The sequence below is a fragment of the Spermophilus citellus genome, assembly GCF_964194105.1.
Source record: "Spermophilus citellus genome assembly, chromosome: 3".
NCBI lineage: Eukaryota > Metazoa > Chordata > Mammalia > Rodentia > Sciuridae > Spermophilus > Spermophilus citellus.
The window spans coordinates 16898751-16916002 of NC_138184.1; the positions used below are offsets into that span (position 1 = coordinate 16898751).

General features: G+C 47.3%; 1 protein-coding gene across 2 annotated transcripts in view; it reads left to right on the plus strand.

Moving 5' to 3' along the window:
- The first annotated feature begins 224 nt into the window (after positions 1–224).
- The window catches only part of UPF1 (UPF1 RNA helicase and ATPase), a 35236-nt gene continuing 18208 nt past the window's right edge, over positions 225–17252 (plus strand). For both annotated transcript variants that reach the window (XM_081284377.1, XM_081284378.1), the window contains exons 1-4: positions 225–460; positions 12851–12990; positions 14751–14840; positions 16986–17153. In XM_081284377.1, the coding sequence (XP_081140503.1) occupies positions 230–460; positions 12851–12990; positions 14751–14840; positions 16986–17153 (629 nt within the window). In that variant the 5' untranslated portion in view covers positions 225–229. The remainder of the gene's footprint in view (positions 461–12850; positions 12991–14750; positions 14841–16985; positions 17154–17252) is intronic.

The following is a 17252-nucleotide window of genomic DNA, read 5'->3' on the forward strand; positions in this document are numbered from 1 at the left end:
GAGCGGCGGGCAGCTTTGAGGGGAACGGCGGCTCTGAGGGAGTCGAAGGCGGCAGCGGCTTGGCGCTCGTGGCTCTCTGTTCAGCTTGCTTCAAGGCGGACGATTCGGTCCGAACCGGGCGCGCGGGGGCGGCGGCGGCGGCAACCCGAAGCCTGCGGCCTAGGCCTCAGCGCGGCTGCGGGCTCAAGTACTCCGCGTAGCCGGCCTGAGGGCCTTACCCGGCGGCACCATGAGCGTGGAGGCGTACGGGCCCAGCTCGCAGACGCTCACCTTCCTGGACACCGAGGAGGCTGAGCTGCTCGGCGCCGACACACAGGGCTCCGAGTTCGAGTTCACCGACTTCACCCTCCCTAGCCAGACCCAGACGCCCCCCGGTGGCCCTGGCGGCCCCGGAGGAGGCGGCGCGGGAGGCCCGGGGGGCGCGGGCGCGGGCGCTGCGGCCGGACAGCTCGACGCGCAGGTGAGCTGCACATGGCGGCGCCGGAAGCCCGGGTCGGGCGTCGGCGTCCCGGACCTGCCTCAGCTCCCCCACTCCGGCCGGGCCTGACCTGACCGGTCCCAAGTCCCCAACTCTGGCCGGGCCCGGCCTGATCTGCCTGGTGTCCCTCATACCCGCCAAGCCTGGAGTAACCTGTTCCGGTCCCCCACTTTGGCTGTATTCCAGCTGACTTGCCCCGTTTCTCCACTGCAGCCAGACCAGGGCTGACCTGCCGTGGTCCCTCACCCGCCTCTTCCGCGATCTGCCTCAGTCCCCCGATACGGCTAAGTCTGGTTCTTGCTCGGGCCAGATCTTAGGTGACCTGCCCTTAGTCCCCTTCCGGGTGTGTCTAGGATGACCTGTCCTAGGTCTGCCCCTGGCATAACCCAAGTTCTTCACGCTGGGACTGTGGCCTGCTCGAGCCAGGTCCGGGGGGTTCTGCGCGGGTCTCTTTCTGGTAGGCCCAACCGCCCTGTCCCAGTGTCTGTGGTCGCAGTGGTCTGGCTAGACCGCCCCCTGGCCCCCACCACATTCCCCGCTCCGCCATTCAGGCGCGCTAAGTTGCGCGAGTTTAAATTTCCCGGGGTTCAGGGACCCTGGAAGCGGAGGGTCTAGGCTCCCCGAACAGAGACAGAATGTGTGACTCGCGTGCAAGAACCACATACTCGCTGACTCTTGAGATTATTCAAGAGGTCGGTTACGTTTTGTTTTTCCTCCTTGCACTGCTTGTTGCTGAAACTGACCTGTTACATAACTCCACAGCCCTGCCTTGGAAAAGTTGTGTTTGAGTTTTGTTTCTCCAATAGCAGTGATAGTGGGTTTTATATAAAGGAGTGTGCCACGTCGGAAACTAATTTTTAATGATGTGAATGTTTAACGAAGACTGCTTAGGTGTTTTAAATTGGGGTTGAGATTGTGAGAATATCAAGTGTGCACTTCCTGGGTCTTAGTACCTGCTTGGAATGCGGGGTGAGGGTGGGTAGGGTGGGGTAGTTGGTGTCTTGGGCTGGGGTCCTGGAGAATATGGTTACCACCTTCTGGATCTCAGATTGCCTTCACCCATTGCTTGTTTTTGTGCCTGGCACCTCCCTCAGGTTTATTTTCCTGAGTCCTCCACTAGGGAGGAGCTACAGGGCTCAGCTTGTCACAGGTGTCCCTGGGCACATCCTTGTGCTCCAGGGCTGGGGGAACCACCCCATCCTCAGCCAGAATAAGCTCAGACACTGTTATTGGGGGTGGGGGGAATCTGTGCTAATGACTGAGTCACCCCTGTGGGTAGACCACCCACTTGGGCGTTCTTTTAGTCCTATGATAGGAGGCAAAAACATTTGACTCACTTTAACCCCAGATTCCTTAAAATAGAAAGCCTGCTGACTTGGGGCATCAGAAGAACAGGTGTGAATGTATAGGGTTTTTTTTTTTTTTTTTTTCTTCAGTTTTGTTTACATTTGGTGAAGGGAGGTTGGGAGAGGGGAGAGTTTGCATGGAGAAGTGAGCTGAGCTGGGTAAAGCCTCACCTCCTTCTAGTTTCCCTGCTTTGTGGATCTCTGCTTCTCTAGCTATAAAAACTGGAGGTGACAGTTATATTTTTATTCCTTTTACTTATAAGGGCAATCTGGATCCATGTGTAAATTGTCCAGACAGTTGTGTCTGTAAATTGAGTCCATGTGTCAAGAAGGCTTGGGGTAAAGATCTCTTGGTCTGGCAGCAAACAGTGGTGGGGCAGCTGAGGAGTGCAGAAAGGGGTGAAAGATAATCATCTTATAACTGTAGCTAGTATAAGACAACAAACCTGCAACAGCTTTGAGTTCTGCTGCTGTCTGTTGGCAGTCAGTCATGGGATGTGTCCTCTTTGATTTGAAATGATCGATTCACTTTCCTGCAGCCGAACACTGAATTATATAAAATCAGACCATTAAAATGCATCATCAGAGGTAAACATTGCTGTTGAACTCATTGGAGTTCTGAAGACATCAAAGGGTGTGTCTTTCCTTACTTTTAATTAAACTTGATGACCCACCCACCTGTAGCCTAACTTTGGATTCATATTTGATGAAGGGGAATACTTGAAATCTGTTTGTATCACTAGAGGACCCGAATTTTGGGGCAGGAAAGTCTGAATATAATTGGAAAGTAAGAGAAAGTTGACTGTCCCCTGTGCCATCTTGGTGGCATCAGCTGCTTAAAACATTTGGGAAGATTTTCTTATTTGTCCTCATGAAGTGACTGTGTAACCAGCCATTCACCAGGGACCACCAGGAAGACTTGAGCTTCTATTCTGCCTTTTGATTTTTTTCCTACTGGATGAGTGGCTGTCAACTGTCAAGGGCAGACATTTTTGTGGCATAGCTATATTGAAATAGAATTCACATACCATACAATTCACCTGTTGTACATTAACATTTCAGTGAATTTTAGCATGTTCAGAGTTGGGCATCCATCACCCAAATCAATTTTAGAACGTTTTATCACCCCAGAAAGAAATTTGTTTCTCATCCCTTAGTCGCACAATCTTTCCTCCCCTAATCCCAGGCAACCATTTATCTTTAACTTTCTGTCCTTGTAGATTTGCCTTTTTCTGGAAATTTCACAGTAATGGGATCATAAAGTGTGTGGTGTTTTAGATCTGACTTCATGTTTTTTCTTCCTGCCTGTTGTTGAGAATGGAACCCTGGCCTCCAGCATACTAAGGCAAGTGCCCTACTACTGAGTTACAGCCCCTGCCTTGTATCTGGTTTCATTCACATTATTTCATAAATCAATGCTTCATTTATTTATTCTATGTTATGATTGAATAATATTCCATTGTATGGATAGACCATGTTTTGTCTATCCATTTGTCTTTTGATGACCATTGAGGCTGTCTCTATCTTTGGCTCTTATGGATGGTTCTGCTATGATTCTCCAGGATTGCTACAAGTTTCTGTGTGGATGCATTTTTGGTGAGATCACTGGTCCTATGGTACCTCTGCATCTAACCCTTTGAGGAGTCACACTGCTTGCCAGTGTGCTGCCACTCTTTTTTTTTTTTTTTAATTTTAATATTTATTTTTTAGTTTCAGTGGACACAACATCTTTATTTTTATGTGGTGCTGAGGATCGAACCCAGTGCCCCACGCATGCCAGGCGAGCGCTCTACTGCTTGAGCTACATCCCCAGCCCCAATGTTCTGCCACTCTTGATGGCTGTTCTGCTTGTGCCAGTTTTGCACAGTGGGTTATGGGAATATGCATCCCATTCAGGGTGGAGAGTGGCAGCAGGGGTGACTCCTGTTGAATTGGGAGCTTGTTCAACACTCATTTTGAAGGTTATCAAGGCTCCTGAGATCCAGGGATGAAGAGTGCTCACACATTCTGCCAAATGTCCAGAAGATAAAGGAACAGTTTTCCTTTGAGTATTTGACCCCTTCCTGGGCCCTTCCCCCACTTCTGAAAGGACACTGAAAGGTAATTTCAGAAGTTGTTTGCATGATAGCTAGGATAACAAACTTTTTGGTCTGTGCACGTCAAGTATTTCCTCTCAACTGTTGGTGATATCAGGTTTCCTCCAAACAATGGAATTATGGTGAAAATGTAAGAGATGGAAAACACTACTCAATAATAAAGAGGAACGAACTACTGCTGCACATAGCAACATGATGCATCTCAGAATAACTCCTCTGAGTGGAAGAAGCATTCAGACAAGCGATTTCACTCAACAAAATTCTAGAAAGTACCATCTAATCTACAGTAATAGAGAGCAGATCAGTGATAGGGAGGATGGAAAGAGGGTAGGGTAGGAACAGGGAATGATAAAGGGCACTTGGAGACTTGAGGGTGATGGCCGTGTTTATTTTGTTGATTGTAGTGACAGTTGTGTGTTTATATATGTTGATGTGTGTCAGTTTCTAAAATTATATACTTTCAATATATGCCATTTATCGCATGTCAGTTTTACCTCAGAGGGACTGTTAAAAGAAAAATCCCATAGAGATAGCTGTCTGTGCCCATCCAGTGTTCCAGTGACCGCCCCCACCCCAGGCTGAAAGTGCTGAGACTCTCTTACACTTTTTTATGAGTGGAACAGTTCTACGCTCACCTTCCTGTGACCCAGCAGAGAAATGAAGTGTCTGTCCACATAGGGTGGTTGGAATTTCACAGCAGCTTTGTTCATGGAGGAGTCCTAAGTGGAGAAAGCCCCAAATGGCCATCAATAGGTGAAGGAATAAAGTATGTACATTCAGTCGGGGACAAGCCTGCCTGCTGGCTTGGCTGGTTTTTCTTTAGCTCAGATCTCCTGAAAATAGTAAGATTTGTGGGAAGGTATATTCCTTTCAGATAGGAACTCAGTGTTTTGGAGCAGATGCTCCAGGTAACCCTGAAGGTGCTGCTTGAGACCTGGGGACCTTGTTCCCTCATCTTAAGATCAGGCCTGCGCCAAGTGCTCCCTCTTTACTCACAGCTTCAACCATCAGCCCACACTCAGGATTTTACTTGTAAGTGCAGGAGCTGCTAATATATATATAAAAAATACACAATCTTTTCTCCATTGCATGAGGGACACCATCTAGCAAAAGCTCCCAGCTGGCCTGCTGTCCAGTGAAACTGGTTTCCCTTTTCACCTGCTAAGCTCTTCACATGCAGTTTCTCTATAGTTCTAGTATTGAGCACATAAAATAGGGTATTCTTTTCCTCTTCACATGGCAGAATACTTAGGTTAAAAGTTGCTGCCTCATGTTCAAAACTGTGGTGCTGACTTCCTTTTGATGGATGGCTGTGTGGATTTGTCCCAAGGTCAGTGAATAGACCATCTGCCTGCTGATCTTGTAGCTGATGGTCGTTTCCCATAGTTCCTGGTTTCTTAAGGGTTGTGAGTTGTAAAGTACACAGGTTAACTTTGTCCCTTTTGGTTTTACAAACTTTTGGGTATAGCTGTGATTTCAGTAGGCCATGAGAGCATAGGAGACAAGGTGCTGCTTATCTGGAAAGGCTTGGCAGGTGCTTGCTCAGCACTTTTCACCCTTACTTGACTTGCCGTGTTCATTTCCAGATCTTTAGGACTTTTCCAAGAGGGTGAGCCAACAGTACACTTAGGGGGAATGTATGGAATAACTCCTTTTTTCTTCTAATTAATTTCTTTATCCACATTTAGAATGATTAGGGGAGAAGTTAACACTTCACCGTTATTCACAAAAACCAAAGTTTTTCTCAGTCCAGCCACCACAAGCAAAAAATAAAAAATATATTTTTCTCTTTGAAGTCTGACCACTTGCCATGAAATCTTGTTTTAAGGTGTACAAGTCAACGCTTTTTAAGTAAATTCATGGAGTTGTGCAACCATCACGTCATTGCTTACCATTTGATTTCTCTTCACTCCTCCTTTCCTTCCCTCCTCTCTGTTTTGTCCTGCCTGTCTGTATAGCCACTCTTCCACAGCTCCAGTGTCTGTGCATGGTTTCATGGTCTGACTGCCTTGACAGATCTGTGCTCATTGGTCAGTGGTCACACGGGAGATATGCCCACCTGCGGGGTGGGTACCTGCCTCTCAGCCGTTGCGCATCTGTTCATGTTTACTTTCATACCCTCCATCCAGCTGCCAGGCCAACCTCTCCCTTTTGACCCTGGACTCCAGCACCCTGCAGGTTACCTTTTCCTGGCCTGCTATTCTTGGAGGGCTAAGGGCAGTGACACCAGCTGATATAGAATAAGGTCTTGGCCAATTGCTATTTCTTTGTTAGAAAACTGCATGTGTAGGCTGGGGATATAGCTCAGTTTTTAGAGTGCTTGCCTCATGTGTACAAGGCCCTGGGTTCAATCACCAGCACTGGGGGGAGAAAAAAACAAGAAAACTGCATGTGCTTCCCTGCTCAGGTGCAATCCTCAGGAGTGAGCTTTGAAACTGAGAGGGTCCTAGAACAGGGAAGTGGTTTGCTCTCAGGGCAGGTCTTCGTGTGTGGTAGTCCTACCTAGATTGGTGTGGGGCTAGCAGGGCTGCAAGGCTGGTGTGCTGGGCTGAGGGGTTCAGATGGTATCCTGAGCCTCAAACTGCTGAGGGAGCCACAAATGTATTTGAGAGGAAGAGCCCTTAGACTTTGGGGGCCTGGGAAAGCACTGTGGCAAAGACGTCACTGGACAGCCTCACAAACATATGGAGGAGTTGGAAGGGGACCTGAGGCAGAAGAGGCTGGTCAGTCAGGACTGTGTGCACAAGTTACAAATACACGAGTGTGTGTGTGTGTGTGGGGGGGGGGGTTGCCAGGGTACCAAGTGTCCCTTCTAGGCGCATGTGCTCAGCATTGGGGTTTTCTCCATGAGGGACTACAGACTAGAGCAGACCTGAGCTGTTCATAGCTTCCTCTGGGTCTGCATGCCTCCTGCCCCTGTGTTGAGACAGGTCTCCCCTTTGGCAGGGAGATGCTTCCCTGAGAGGCCTTGAGAGAAGGGAGGGCTCCCCAGGTCAGTGAGTAGTAAGTTGTAGGGGCCATATTCAGATCAAAGGTTCAAGCCAGGGGAAGTTTGTGGTTGTTACCTTGGTGGGGTGCTCTCATTTTATTGGGATGGTCTAGCCTGGCAGAAAAGGGACATGATGTCTGGTTGTGCTCTGTGGAACCCAGAGCCAAGAGGCCAGTCTGGCCAGAGAACCAGGGTGATGACTCTGGGCCAGTTCCCAGTGCTGTCTGCAGCTTTGCTCTCATGTTCACAGCCTTGAACTTTTTTTTGCAGGCGGGGGCGGTAGTAGTAGTTACTGGGTATTGAACCCAAGGGTGTTTATCACTGAGCTATATCTGCAGCCCTTTTTATTTGTTTCTTTATTATTATTATTTTATTTTGAGACAGGTTTCTCTTAAGTTGCTTAGGGCTTTGCTAAATTGCTGAGGCTGGCTTTGAACTTGCAATCTTCCTACCTCAGCCTCCTGAGTCCCTAGGATTACAGAAGTATACCATTGCTCCTGGTAACCTTGAACTCTTCTTGGGTAGAAAGCTTTCCTCTGAGAGCAGAATTTGACTTCCTTCCATATGTAGGGAGCTACTGGGTCCTAGGATCCCAAGGTTGAAAACAGTTCCTTGTGTCTTTGTGTAAGCGTTGGTCAAATAGCAGCTTGGGAACTGAATGTCTGAGCAGGGCTTCTGAGGATCCCTTTGTTGCCAGGCCAGCACATCAACATTCAGGTGATTTGGGTTGCCTGTTGGGCTGTGGGTAGCCCTTGCCACAACCAGAGGAGACAACTCTCTCAAGCATCAGCAGCTTATAGAGCATAGTAGATGGGCCACAGCAGTCCAGGGAGGTGGCTCTGGTCCTGGGTAGAGGCCAGGGCATTGAAGTTATAGCTGTACTGAACCTTCTGGCAATTGTTGTCTCCTTTTGAGCACTGGATCTGCAGAGCCTGCTGCCTTATCCTCTATATAGAAACATTGGATTCAAATTTTCTAACATAGGAGAGAGAATGCAAATCCAGCCTATCTACCTTTTTCCATCTTACAGTTGGGAAGATTTTCCTCTCCCTTTTTTTAAAAAAAATGTTTTTTAAATTGTTGATGGATCTTTATTTTATTTATTAATTTATTTATATGTGGTGCTGAGAATCGAACCCAGTGCTTCACACAGCTGCAACTCCAGCCCAATCCTCTCCCCTTTTTTTTTCTCCTCCTCCCCCCAAGTGTTATTGTACCCTTACTTCTAAGGTCAAGCCATCTGAATTGTGATACTCAACCCTTTTTGGTGGGGGGTAAATGAGAATTGAATTCAAGAGCACCTGACCACTGAGCCACATCCCTGGACCTATTATTTTTATTCTCTGTAGAGACAGGGTATCACTGAGTTGCTTAGTGCCTTGCCTTTGCTAAGGCTGGCTTTGAATTTGCAGTCCTCCTGCCTCAGCCTTCTGAGCCACTGGGATTTCCAGCTCCACTGCACCCAGCTGATACTCAACTCTTTTGATCTATAATGTACAAGACACATTTCTGGAAGTAGAGTAGGGCATCTTTATAGCTACATTGCTGTTGTCAGATAAACAGCATTAGTTTGTCAGTATCATTTGATGTGGGGCTTCCTTTTCTCCACTATCCACTTTTTCCCTTGGTTTCTGGGGAAGTTGGGTCTGGAGATGATCTCGGTCCCTACATTCCACTCTCCAGAGCAGCCCCTCTACCTTCTTTTCATGCTAGTGAACTCAGGTCCAATCTGAGTGATTTTGTGAGGTGTCTACTTCTCTATTGGGTCCCCTCATCACACCCTAGGTCCTCCACATGGGTGAGGTGGGATTCATCTCAGAGTGGCTAGGGATTCATCCTAGTGCTAGGCAGGCAGGGTTAAACTCAAGGTGATCTGGGGGATCTTAGTCTCTGTTGGCCTGGTGGAGGGTCCTTTGACTCTAAGGTAGACTCCAGAACCCTGTGTAGAGCAAGGGTTCTTGGACCTTTTAGATGCCCAGTGCTAAGAGAGAGGAGGGAGGGGCGTTTGTTTTTTGTTTTTTGGTTTTGTTTTTTTTTTTTGGTCAAGAGGGAACATGGAAAGCGGGACCCAGGGACCATTGCTCTGTTGGGCAGGACTATGTAAAGTCACCCTCTTTGTAGGTCAAAAATGGCCAAATCCCAGTGTATTTATGTGGTTCAAACTGGTTGATTTGTCTCCTTTATAGTCTCCTTTAACTGGGTCTTGGGTTTAAAAAATGATAAAAAGACATGATTAGAACATTGGGGTTGTCTATGTATATATGCAACTATGTATAGCAAGACCACAATGTCAGAACCACACCAAGTTCCTTAAGCAATATAGAAAGCCCTGGTTCTTGTGAAGATAAATCTAAGAGTGGGTAGTAAGAAGGAGGGTTCATGCATGTGGAACATGGTATAGCGTGCATTCAGACAACCAGGATGTGGCTATTTTTCTGTAGGCTTGGAATTTTTCAGGGAGGAAAAAAAAAAAGCTGGGGAAAGTTCGGGGATTCTCTGTAGCCAGCCACACTGAGGAGGTTGGTGACTTCTGATATATTCTCATTTAAACCCTGAGTTAGAAGAATAGATGATGAATCACTTTAGTCTCAGCCTTTATGTTTTGAAGAAGACACATTCATTTAGCTAACACTGTTGGGGCCTCTGCTCAGGCTCAAGTCTCTTGTGTGTGCTCCTGCAGAGGGGAGGGAAATGTTTGATGCTGCAGGAACTGGCAGGGCAAGGGTTCCCAGGTGCTGTTTTCTGTATCACTCCACAGGAAAATACAGATCCAAAGGTTACTAAAGATTTTCATATGTAAAAATTTTTGAAACCTTGGGCTAAAGGTGTAACTCAGAGGGAGGGCATTTACCTAGCATGTGTGAGGTCCTGGGTTCCATCCCCAGTACTGTAAACAACAAATCACTTACAGAGCCTGGTCAGGGATTTTAGGAGCTCTTCTAGACTAAAGGTTAGTGGACTTTTCCCCCCTTTCTTTCCTCCCTCCCTCTCTTTCTTTTCTCTCTCTCTCTCTTTTTTTTTTTTTTTTTTTTTTTGTACTGAGGATGGAACCCAGGGCCTCACACACGCTACCCAAGTTCTCTACTACTGAGCTATATCCCCAACCCTTTTATTTTATTTGGAAACAGGGTCTCCCTAGGTTGCCCAGGCTAACATCAAATTTGCAATCATTCTGCCTCAACTTTCCAAGGAGCTGGGATTACAGGTGTGTGCCATTGCATGTAGCTTGTGAACATTTTTTTAAAGGACTAAATAGTAAATAGTTTAGGCTTTGGAGACAAGAAGCAAAATTGGTAACTCAACCATTTGAAAATGTAAATACTACACTGAAGTTTTGTGGCCAGGCAGCCACAGGCTGGTGCCTATTCTAGACTATGCTTTCAACCTTCTCCCTGTGGCATGTTTCATAATGCCTCCTTCCCTGCCCTGAGGCAAGGCCTTACTCCAGCACTGGCCAGCCATTCTTCAGAAAGCAGGCCTATGGGTGCCCAGGCACACACTGATAGACCCTTCTTACCCTGCTAAGTGGCAGGAACATCATTACATGGAGAAGGTATGACCAGCTATCAAAATTTTGAACAAAATACAACAGTGAAAAAAGCAAACAATGCAGTTTAAAAAATGGGTGAAGGAACTTAGCATGATGGCGCATGCCTGTGATCCCAGCAATGAGAGACCGAGGCAGGAGGATGGCAAATTCAAGGCCAGCCTGGGCAATTTGGCAAAGGCCCCGTCTCAAAAAAAAAAACAAACAAAAACGAAAACAAAAAACTGGGGATATAGCTCAATGGTAGAGCACACCTGGGTTCAACCCCCAGGACTACCAAAAAATGGGGGGAGAGGGGCAGGGGAGTTGGGGAAGGACTTAAATCAACATTTCTCTCTGAAATAGATAAAAATGGCCAGCAAGCACATGAACAGATGCTGAGCATCACTAACTATGAGGGAAGTGCAAGTCAGAACAATGAGATACCATCTCACACCCATTTGGATGCTTATAAGAAAAAGCAGTTATTGGTGAGGATGTGAAGAAATTGGAAACCTTGTGCACTGTTGGTGAGAATGTAGATTGGTGCAGTTGTTGTAGAAAATAGTATAATAGTTCCTCTAAAAATTAAACCTGGAATTACTGTGTGATCCAGCCATTCACTCTAAGAGTGTATTCAAAAGAATAATTCAAAATATGTGGAATGGAATTGCTGGATTATACAAAATATTTTTCTAAACATAGCAAAATATGCAATTTATCCAGTGATTGCCAAAAAGAATATTAAAGTGATGGCAGATAGTGAGATGGTTTTTCAGTTTCTGCACAGCACTTTACAGACAAGTAAAAATATCCACCAGATGCACCTTGGCAACATTCAGAATGTCCCTAGGGGATTTCTTGCTGTCCCCCCAAAACTCCCCCCCCCCACCCCATGAGAACCCCTGTTCTTATTTCTTATAAATAAATGGCTGGTGGGCTGGGGATGTGGCTCAAGCGGTAGCGTGCTCGCCTGGCATGCGGGCGGCCCCGGGTTCGATCCTCAGCACCACATACCAACAAAGATGTTGTGTCCGCCGAGAACTAAAAAATAAATATTAAAAAAATTCTCTCTCTCTCTCTCCTCTCTCACTCTCTCTTAAAAAAAAAAAAATGACTGGTGAGTAGTAGTGGACAGGCTAGGTATCTATTTGGGTCCTGCATGGCCTATGCCACCACAGAATTGGGTTTGGGTTCTGCTTATCTCTCTTTTTTATTTTTATTTTTTAGTTTTAGGTGGACACAATATCTTTATTTTACATTTATGTGGTGCTGAGGATCCAACCCAGTGCCTCATGTCTGCTAGGCGAGCACTCTACCACTGAGCTACAACCCCAGCCCCTGGGTTTGGGTTCTGATAGATGTCACACATTCCTGAGGTGGTAACACTGGGGGAAGGGGTGTGGCTGAGGGATGGGATTTGGGGAGGTACTGAATGAGGCTCCTCCTTCACTTAGTTGTCTTGTTCCCCTGATGGAGGCTTCCAGGGATGTAAGGTGTCTGCTCCCATCTTAGAGATCAGAAACCTGATACCTTCCCTGGAGGTTCCAGTCAGTCTTCCCTAACCCTGAATTTTGTACCATCACTATGTTCCATTTTCACCGTGAGACTCCTGCTGTCTGACCCAGCAACCCTTGGGGTTAAGTGGCCTGGAGGGGTTGATGGCAGAGATTGTTGACCTATGGTTTGTGGTGGTAGTTCCTGTGAGTGGCATTAGGAGCTCTTGCTTCTTTCTGCCAGCTGAGTCAGTGTATTCTCTAATGTTGTGACCTCAGTGCCCATGTCCTGTGCAGTTCAAGGCTTACTTATTTAAAATCAACCTCTTTGTTTTTTGCTGCTATAATGAATAAAATTAAAGTTATGTCGTGGATGAAAAGGATTCCATTAACATTCCCTTCATGCTTCACAGTCAAGGCTTCCTTGTGGGAAAGGGGAGGGGCCAGTGGTGTAGTTGAAGTTGTTCTGTATCTCCTGGAATGACAGCCAGCATTTCTCTTGCTCAAAGAGCCTTTGCTGTGACTCCAGTCTTCTGGTCTCACATTGTGCACCTGTTCCCAGGGTGGGCCAAAATGAGTTTGTAAAAGTTATCTTGCTTCTGTGACCTTCAGTCATGGGAACCAAATGTCAGCATCCTGGTTTGGGGTCATGGACATGGCTCTGTGGCCAGGCAGGGATCAGACTGCTTGTGCAGTGAAATGAGTTAGGTGGATGCACCAGAGCCATTTTTTATTGGGTAGGTTTGATAAGGAAGAATAACATGTGAAAAACCCGTTCAGCACAAACTGTCTCAGCAAAGAGCAAACCAGGGCCTCCCTGGAGAGTCACTGTGACTGCTTATTTTGGGAGAGGCCATGGGCTTGGGCCAAGTCCTGGCATCTGTGGCCTCCCTTAGGTGACACTGCCATTCTGCTGTAGGTTGGACCTGAGGGCATCCTGCAGAATGGGGCTGTGGACGACAGTGTGGCTAAGACCAGCCAGCTCTTGGCAGAGTTGAACTTCGAAGAAGATGAAGAAGATACCTATTATACAAAGGACCTTCCCATCCATGCCTGCAGGTGGGCACTTGGGGCTGGGACGCTCACCTCCCAGGCATGGGAGCCCTTGTGCTGTGATTGTGTCCTGCAGCACTGTTAATGTTGTCATTAGGAGTAAGGAAGTTGCTCATAAGTCCCTATTACTGGGCAGGAGGGTGGACCGGCACCCTCTGACACCCTGAATTCACCCAGCTGTTGAGGGTTACCCTTCCTTTAGTCTTAGACCTGTATGCCTTCTAGGACCTGAGATCCCTCTGGTCCCTGCCCACTTGCTTATCAGGAGGATCTCGTCACAGTGGGCGAGCTTTGGGACTGAAGGGTAGGCAGAGTAGTAAGACTCTGTTACAAAGCGATTTTACTGCAGGAGTTTTTAAAAGATCTGCCTCCCTGAAGCTCATGATTCCAGGAAAATTGGAAGCGATAGACCTGTATGTTGACCAAATTTGGAATTCTCATCTCTGGCAGGGCCATCCTTTATATTTGGATTTATCTTGCTTTTTGTTTCTTACACATAAACATGAAGGAATTGAGACCCTAAGAGAGAAGATAATTTGGTGCAGGGCACCTGGCCAGTCAGTTCACATGTGGGCCTGGGCCAAGTTCATCCTGCCTGGCCCTGGGGCACACTGCCCATCAGCGATCTGTGCCCACTGCTGCAGCCTTTTTGGCTGCATGCAGGTCAGCTTTCTTGGGCAGAGGGTGTATCTTGTTCCCACATAGTGGCTGACACTTTATTTTGGCTCTGTATAATTTATAAACTTTATGAACACAGTAGTGTTACTGCTGTGTGTAGTGATGCTGGAAAATCGTCTTGCAAGTTGCAGGGGAGTAAGCTGCATGGTCCTTTATCCTTCCTGCTCTCTCCATGGTGTGAGATGGGCGATGGTGTTTTTCCCCTCCCATTATAGTAGTGAGTGGGGGAGGTGAGGATAAGGGGAGGCTTCCTAGCCTTAAGTGCATTTTAGTTTGAAATTGACTTTTAACTCTGTATATTAGCAGAACTCTGTGGAGAGCTGGGGATTTTTTGTTTCATTTTGTTTTGCTTTTCTTTATTTTGTTGTTCTTTATTTTGGTATTGAGGATCTGTGGGTTGAAACCACTTAATCATTGAGCCACATCTCCAGCTCCTTATTTTTTTGAGACAGGGTCTTGCTAAGTATTGAGGCGGGCCTTGAACTTGCAATCCTCCTTCCTCAGCCTCCCACATCACTAGGATTCCAGGCATGTGTCACTATATCCAGCAAGAGCCAGTGTTTTGGATGTGTTGATTTTTCAGAAAACCTAGACCAGGAGTGGGGTAGAGAGCTGGGTCCTTTTAAGTGCTCCTTGCGTGAGCTTCCATCTGCTGCCAGGCTCAGAAAAGCCCTCCACCTCAGGGTCTGTGCCCAGTTCCCTGGGAGCACACTGCCCTCTGCCGGAGCCTTCAGCTTACTGCCCACAGCATAGCACTAGTTGGGATTCCTGAAACTTTAGGACAAAAGGGAGGATCTAGAATGGCCTGGGGTCTGCCACTTTCTCCTCACCTGGAAGTGGCTCTACAGTTGGCCTGGGTGCCCCCCTCCCCCAATCCCAGAGTGGCCAAGCTCACCTGGCTCTTCCCTGTGATCTCAGGTTTGTGAAGCCTGCATTTAACCTGAGTGACTTTCTTGCTGGGCTGGGTTTGAGTGTGTGCTTAATGAAAAACTTAAAAATGTTGTAAGAGGAAGGAATTTTACATCCTGCCAAATTAAAACCAGAGAGCACCCTTCCAGCTTTAACTGTTGATGTTTGGACTCTTTTAGTTACTGCGGAATACACGATCCTGCTTGCGTGGTTTACTGTAATACCAGCAAGAAGTGGTTCTGTAACGGCCGTGGAAATACTTCTGGCAGGTAGATAATCAAACCGTGCATGTGTCTTTAATCAGTGGTGTGCTCAGATTTGTGTGTAAATTATGGAAATATTGAAGCGAAGCGCAATATAAAATCACGCTAACAAACCTGGTTTTTTTCCTCCTCTGTGACTGGTTTAACTTGAAACAGATGGTAGTGTGTGAATGCCTTAATGTATTTACCCTTGATTTATTCTCTGTGGTTCTTTTTATTATGCAAGTAGGGTTGGCTTAATTCTCATTCCCAGTTTTTATTTCTCTGTTTCTGCAAGATGAGCCGCTGGCACGCCTGTTGGTCTTCCTTACTGGGAGGCTGTTCCCAGGGCGGTCACGGGCAACCAGAGGAGCTGGTTCCTGAGAAGGCTCACTCTGGCCCTGGCTCATCTGAGCAGTCCTGAGGCTAATTCGGGCCAGATCCTGAATCATCGGATTAAATTAAGTTCACTTGACCGTCAGCGCTGGGCTTCCCTTCCTGCTGTTGATCAGCAGCAGCTGTGACGGTCCCTTGTTTTGTGTTTGGGATAAGATGAGCATCCTCCTGGCGCTGAGTTTCAGGAAAGTCTAAGATCTTGCCCATGTTCTGGGTCTCCATGCTGGTGGGGATAGCCCAGGGCTCACTCCACTGCTGCCAAGAAATGGAGCAAAGTCTGGTGAGGCAGTGCTCCCAGTGCCAGCTAGGCAGTGGGATCTTTTTCTGAGAATCACATTTTGGAGACAGTGACCAAAGCTTGTAGGCAAGCTTATTTTCACAGAGACCTGACACTTCCCATATCAGCAACAGGGATGTGGACAGAAAGATCTGTTATCTCTGAGTTAGTGACTCACTGTGTGGTGTTCTGAGCATGGCAAGGAATGGTCTTCAGATTATCTAAGACATTCATGTCCCTTTTTCAGAGTATTGTGAATAATTCGAGTGTTACTCTGTTGGCATGAGTTCCTCTCATGCAGGAAAAGCAATTAAATAAAACTTTTCTTAGCTGGCAACCCCTGCTTCCAGCCAGCACAGCCAAGAACAGGGAAGCAAGCATAGGGCCTCCAAGAAAAAAAGAAGCCAACCACCATTGCGTGTTCTGTGCGAGTCCTGGCCAGAAGTGATGGGGGTAGCCATTTATCTTGAGAGAGCTTTGAATGCCATAGGATGAAGAAGGCCCAGGAAAGGCTACAGGATATCACTGTTTCTGGTTAATTTTCTAGTGGTGGCTGCTCCAGGGAAGATTTAGGGGCTTCTGGGATGCCAGAGTGACTGGAGTTGGTTAGATAACCTGAAGAGTTTGGTGGCAGCTAGAGAGGGTAAGAAGGTTAGCATTTGAGTTAAAGCTTATGGTGGAATGGAGAAAGTAGGGGAGCGTTCTGGAGAGAGGAAGCGTAGCAAGGAAGACCTGGAGGCTGGCTGGCGTGCTCAGCCCTTATGACCTGCCTGCAGCAGGCAGGAGGGAGGCTCAGAGCAGTGGAAACGCTGGGAGAACCTGAAGCAGAACAGTGTACAAGCGCACAGGGGGGCCTCCTGCAACTAGATGAGGCCATTGTGTGTCTGTATGTGGTGACTTAGCAGGGGCTGAGTGAAGTGCAGGCCACTGTTTAGGTGAGCTAGGAGGGCTATCCTGAGCCCCACTCAGGTTTGGGGGGGGTTTAGTGTTTTTTTTGTTTTGTTTAAACTATCTGGTTTCTAATATGTTCAGTTATCATATTTCCTGATCTGCAACAAATTTAGGGGCCATTGCTCCAGGAAGTAGGAACAGGGTCTCTGAGAAGTGACTTTCAACAGAAAACAGAAGTGAGGCTAGAGCAGTGGGGTCTCCTAGAGGCCCATCCACTGTCCTAACAGTAGCTTCTGCCCCAGTGGTAGGCCTGATGCTGATGCGTTGGGTTTAAGAAAGCAGGAATTGGGGAGGAAAAAATGCAGGAACTAAGTGAAATGTGTTAAGGAAATTTTCTTTAAAAATGGTTGAAGTTGGGGATGATTTTTGTGCTCAGTGGGAGCCAGATCAGGGGAGGGCTGCTCTCAGGGGACACCAGATGGATGAGGTGTGACCGCCTCTGCTAATGGACCATGAACGGTACCGGAACTTTTAACAGGGGCCTGAAAATTGGAAGTGGTGAAAAGCTAAAGTTTGGGTGTTAACTATTTATCATTTCCTGGTTTCAGCCACATTGTAAATCACCTCGTGAGGGCAAAATGCAAAGAGGTGACTCTGCACAAGGACGGGCCCCTGGGGGAGACGGTCCTGGAGTGTTACAACTGTGGCTGTCGCAATGTCTTCCTTCTCGGCTTCATTCCCGCCAAGGCCGACTCAGTTGTCGTGCTGCTGTGCAGGTGAGGGGCCACTGTGGTTGGCCCTCCGCCATAGCCAGGGCTCTGACCCAATGGTACTGTGCTTTAAAAATGTTTTTTGCTGACTGGCAGGGTATGAGA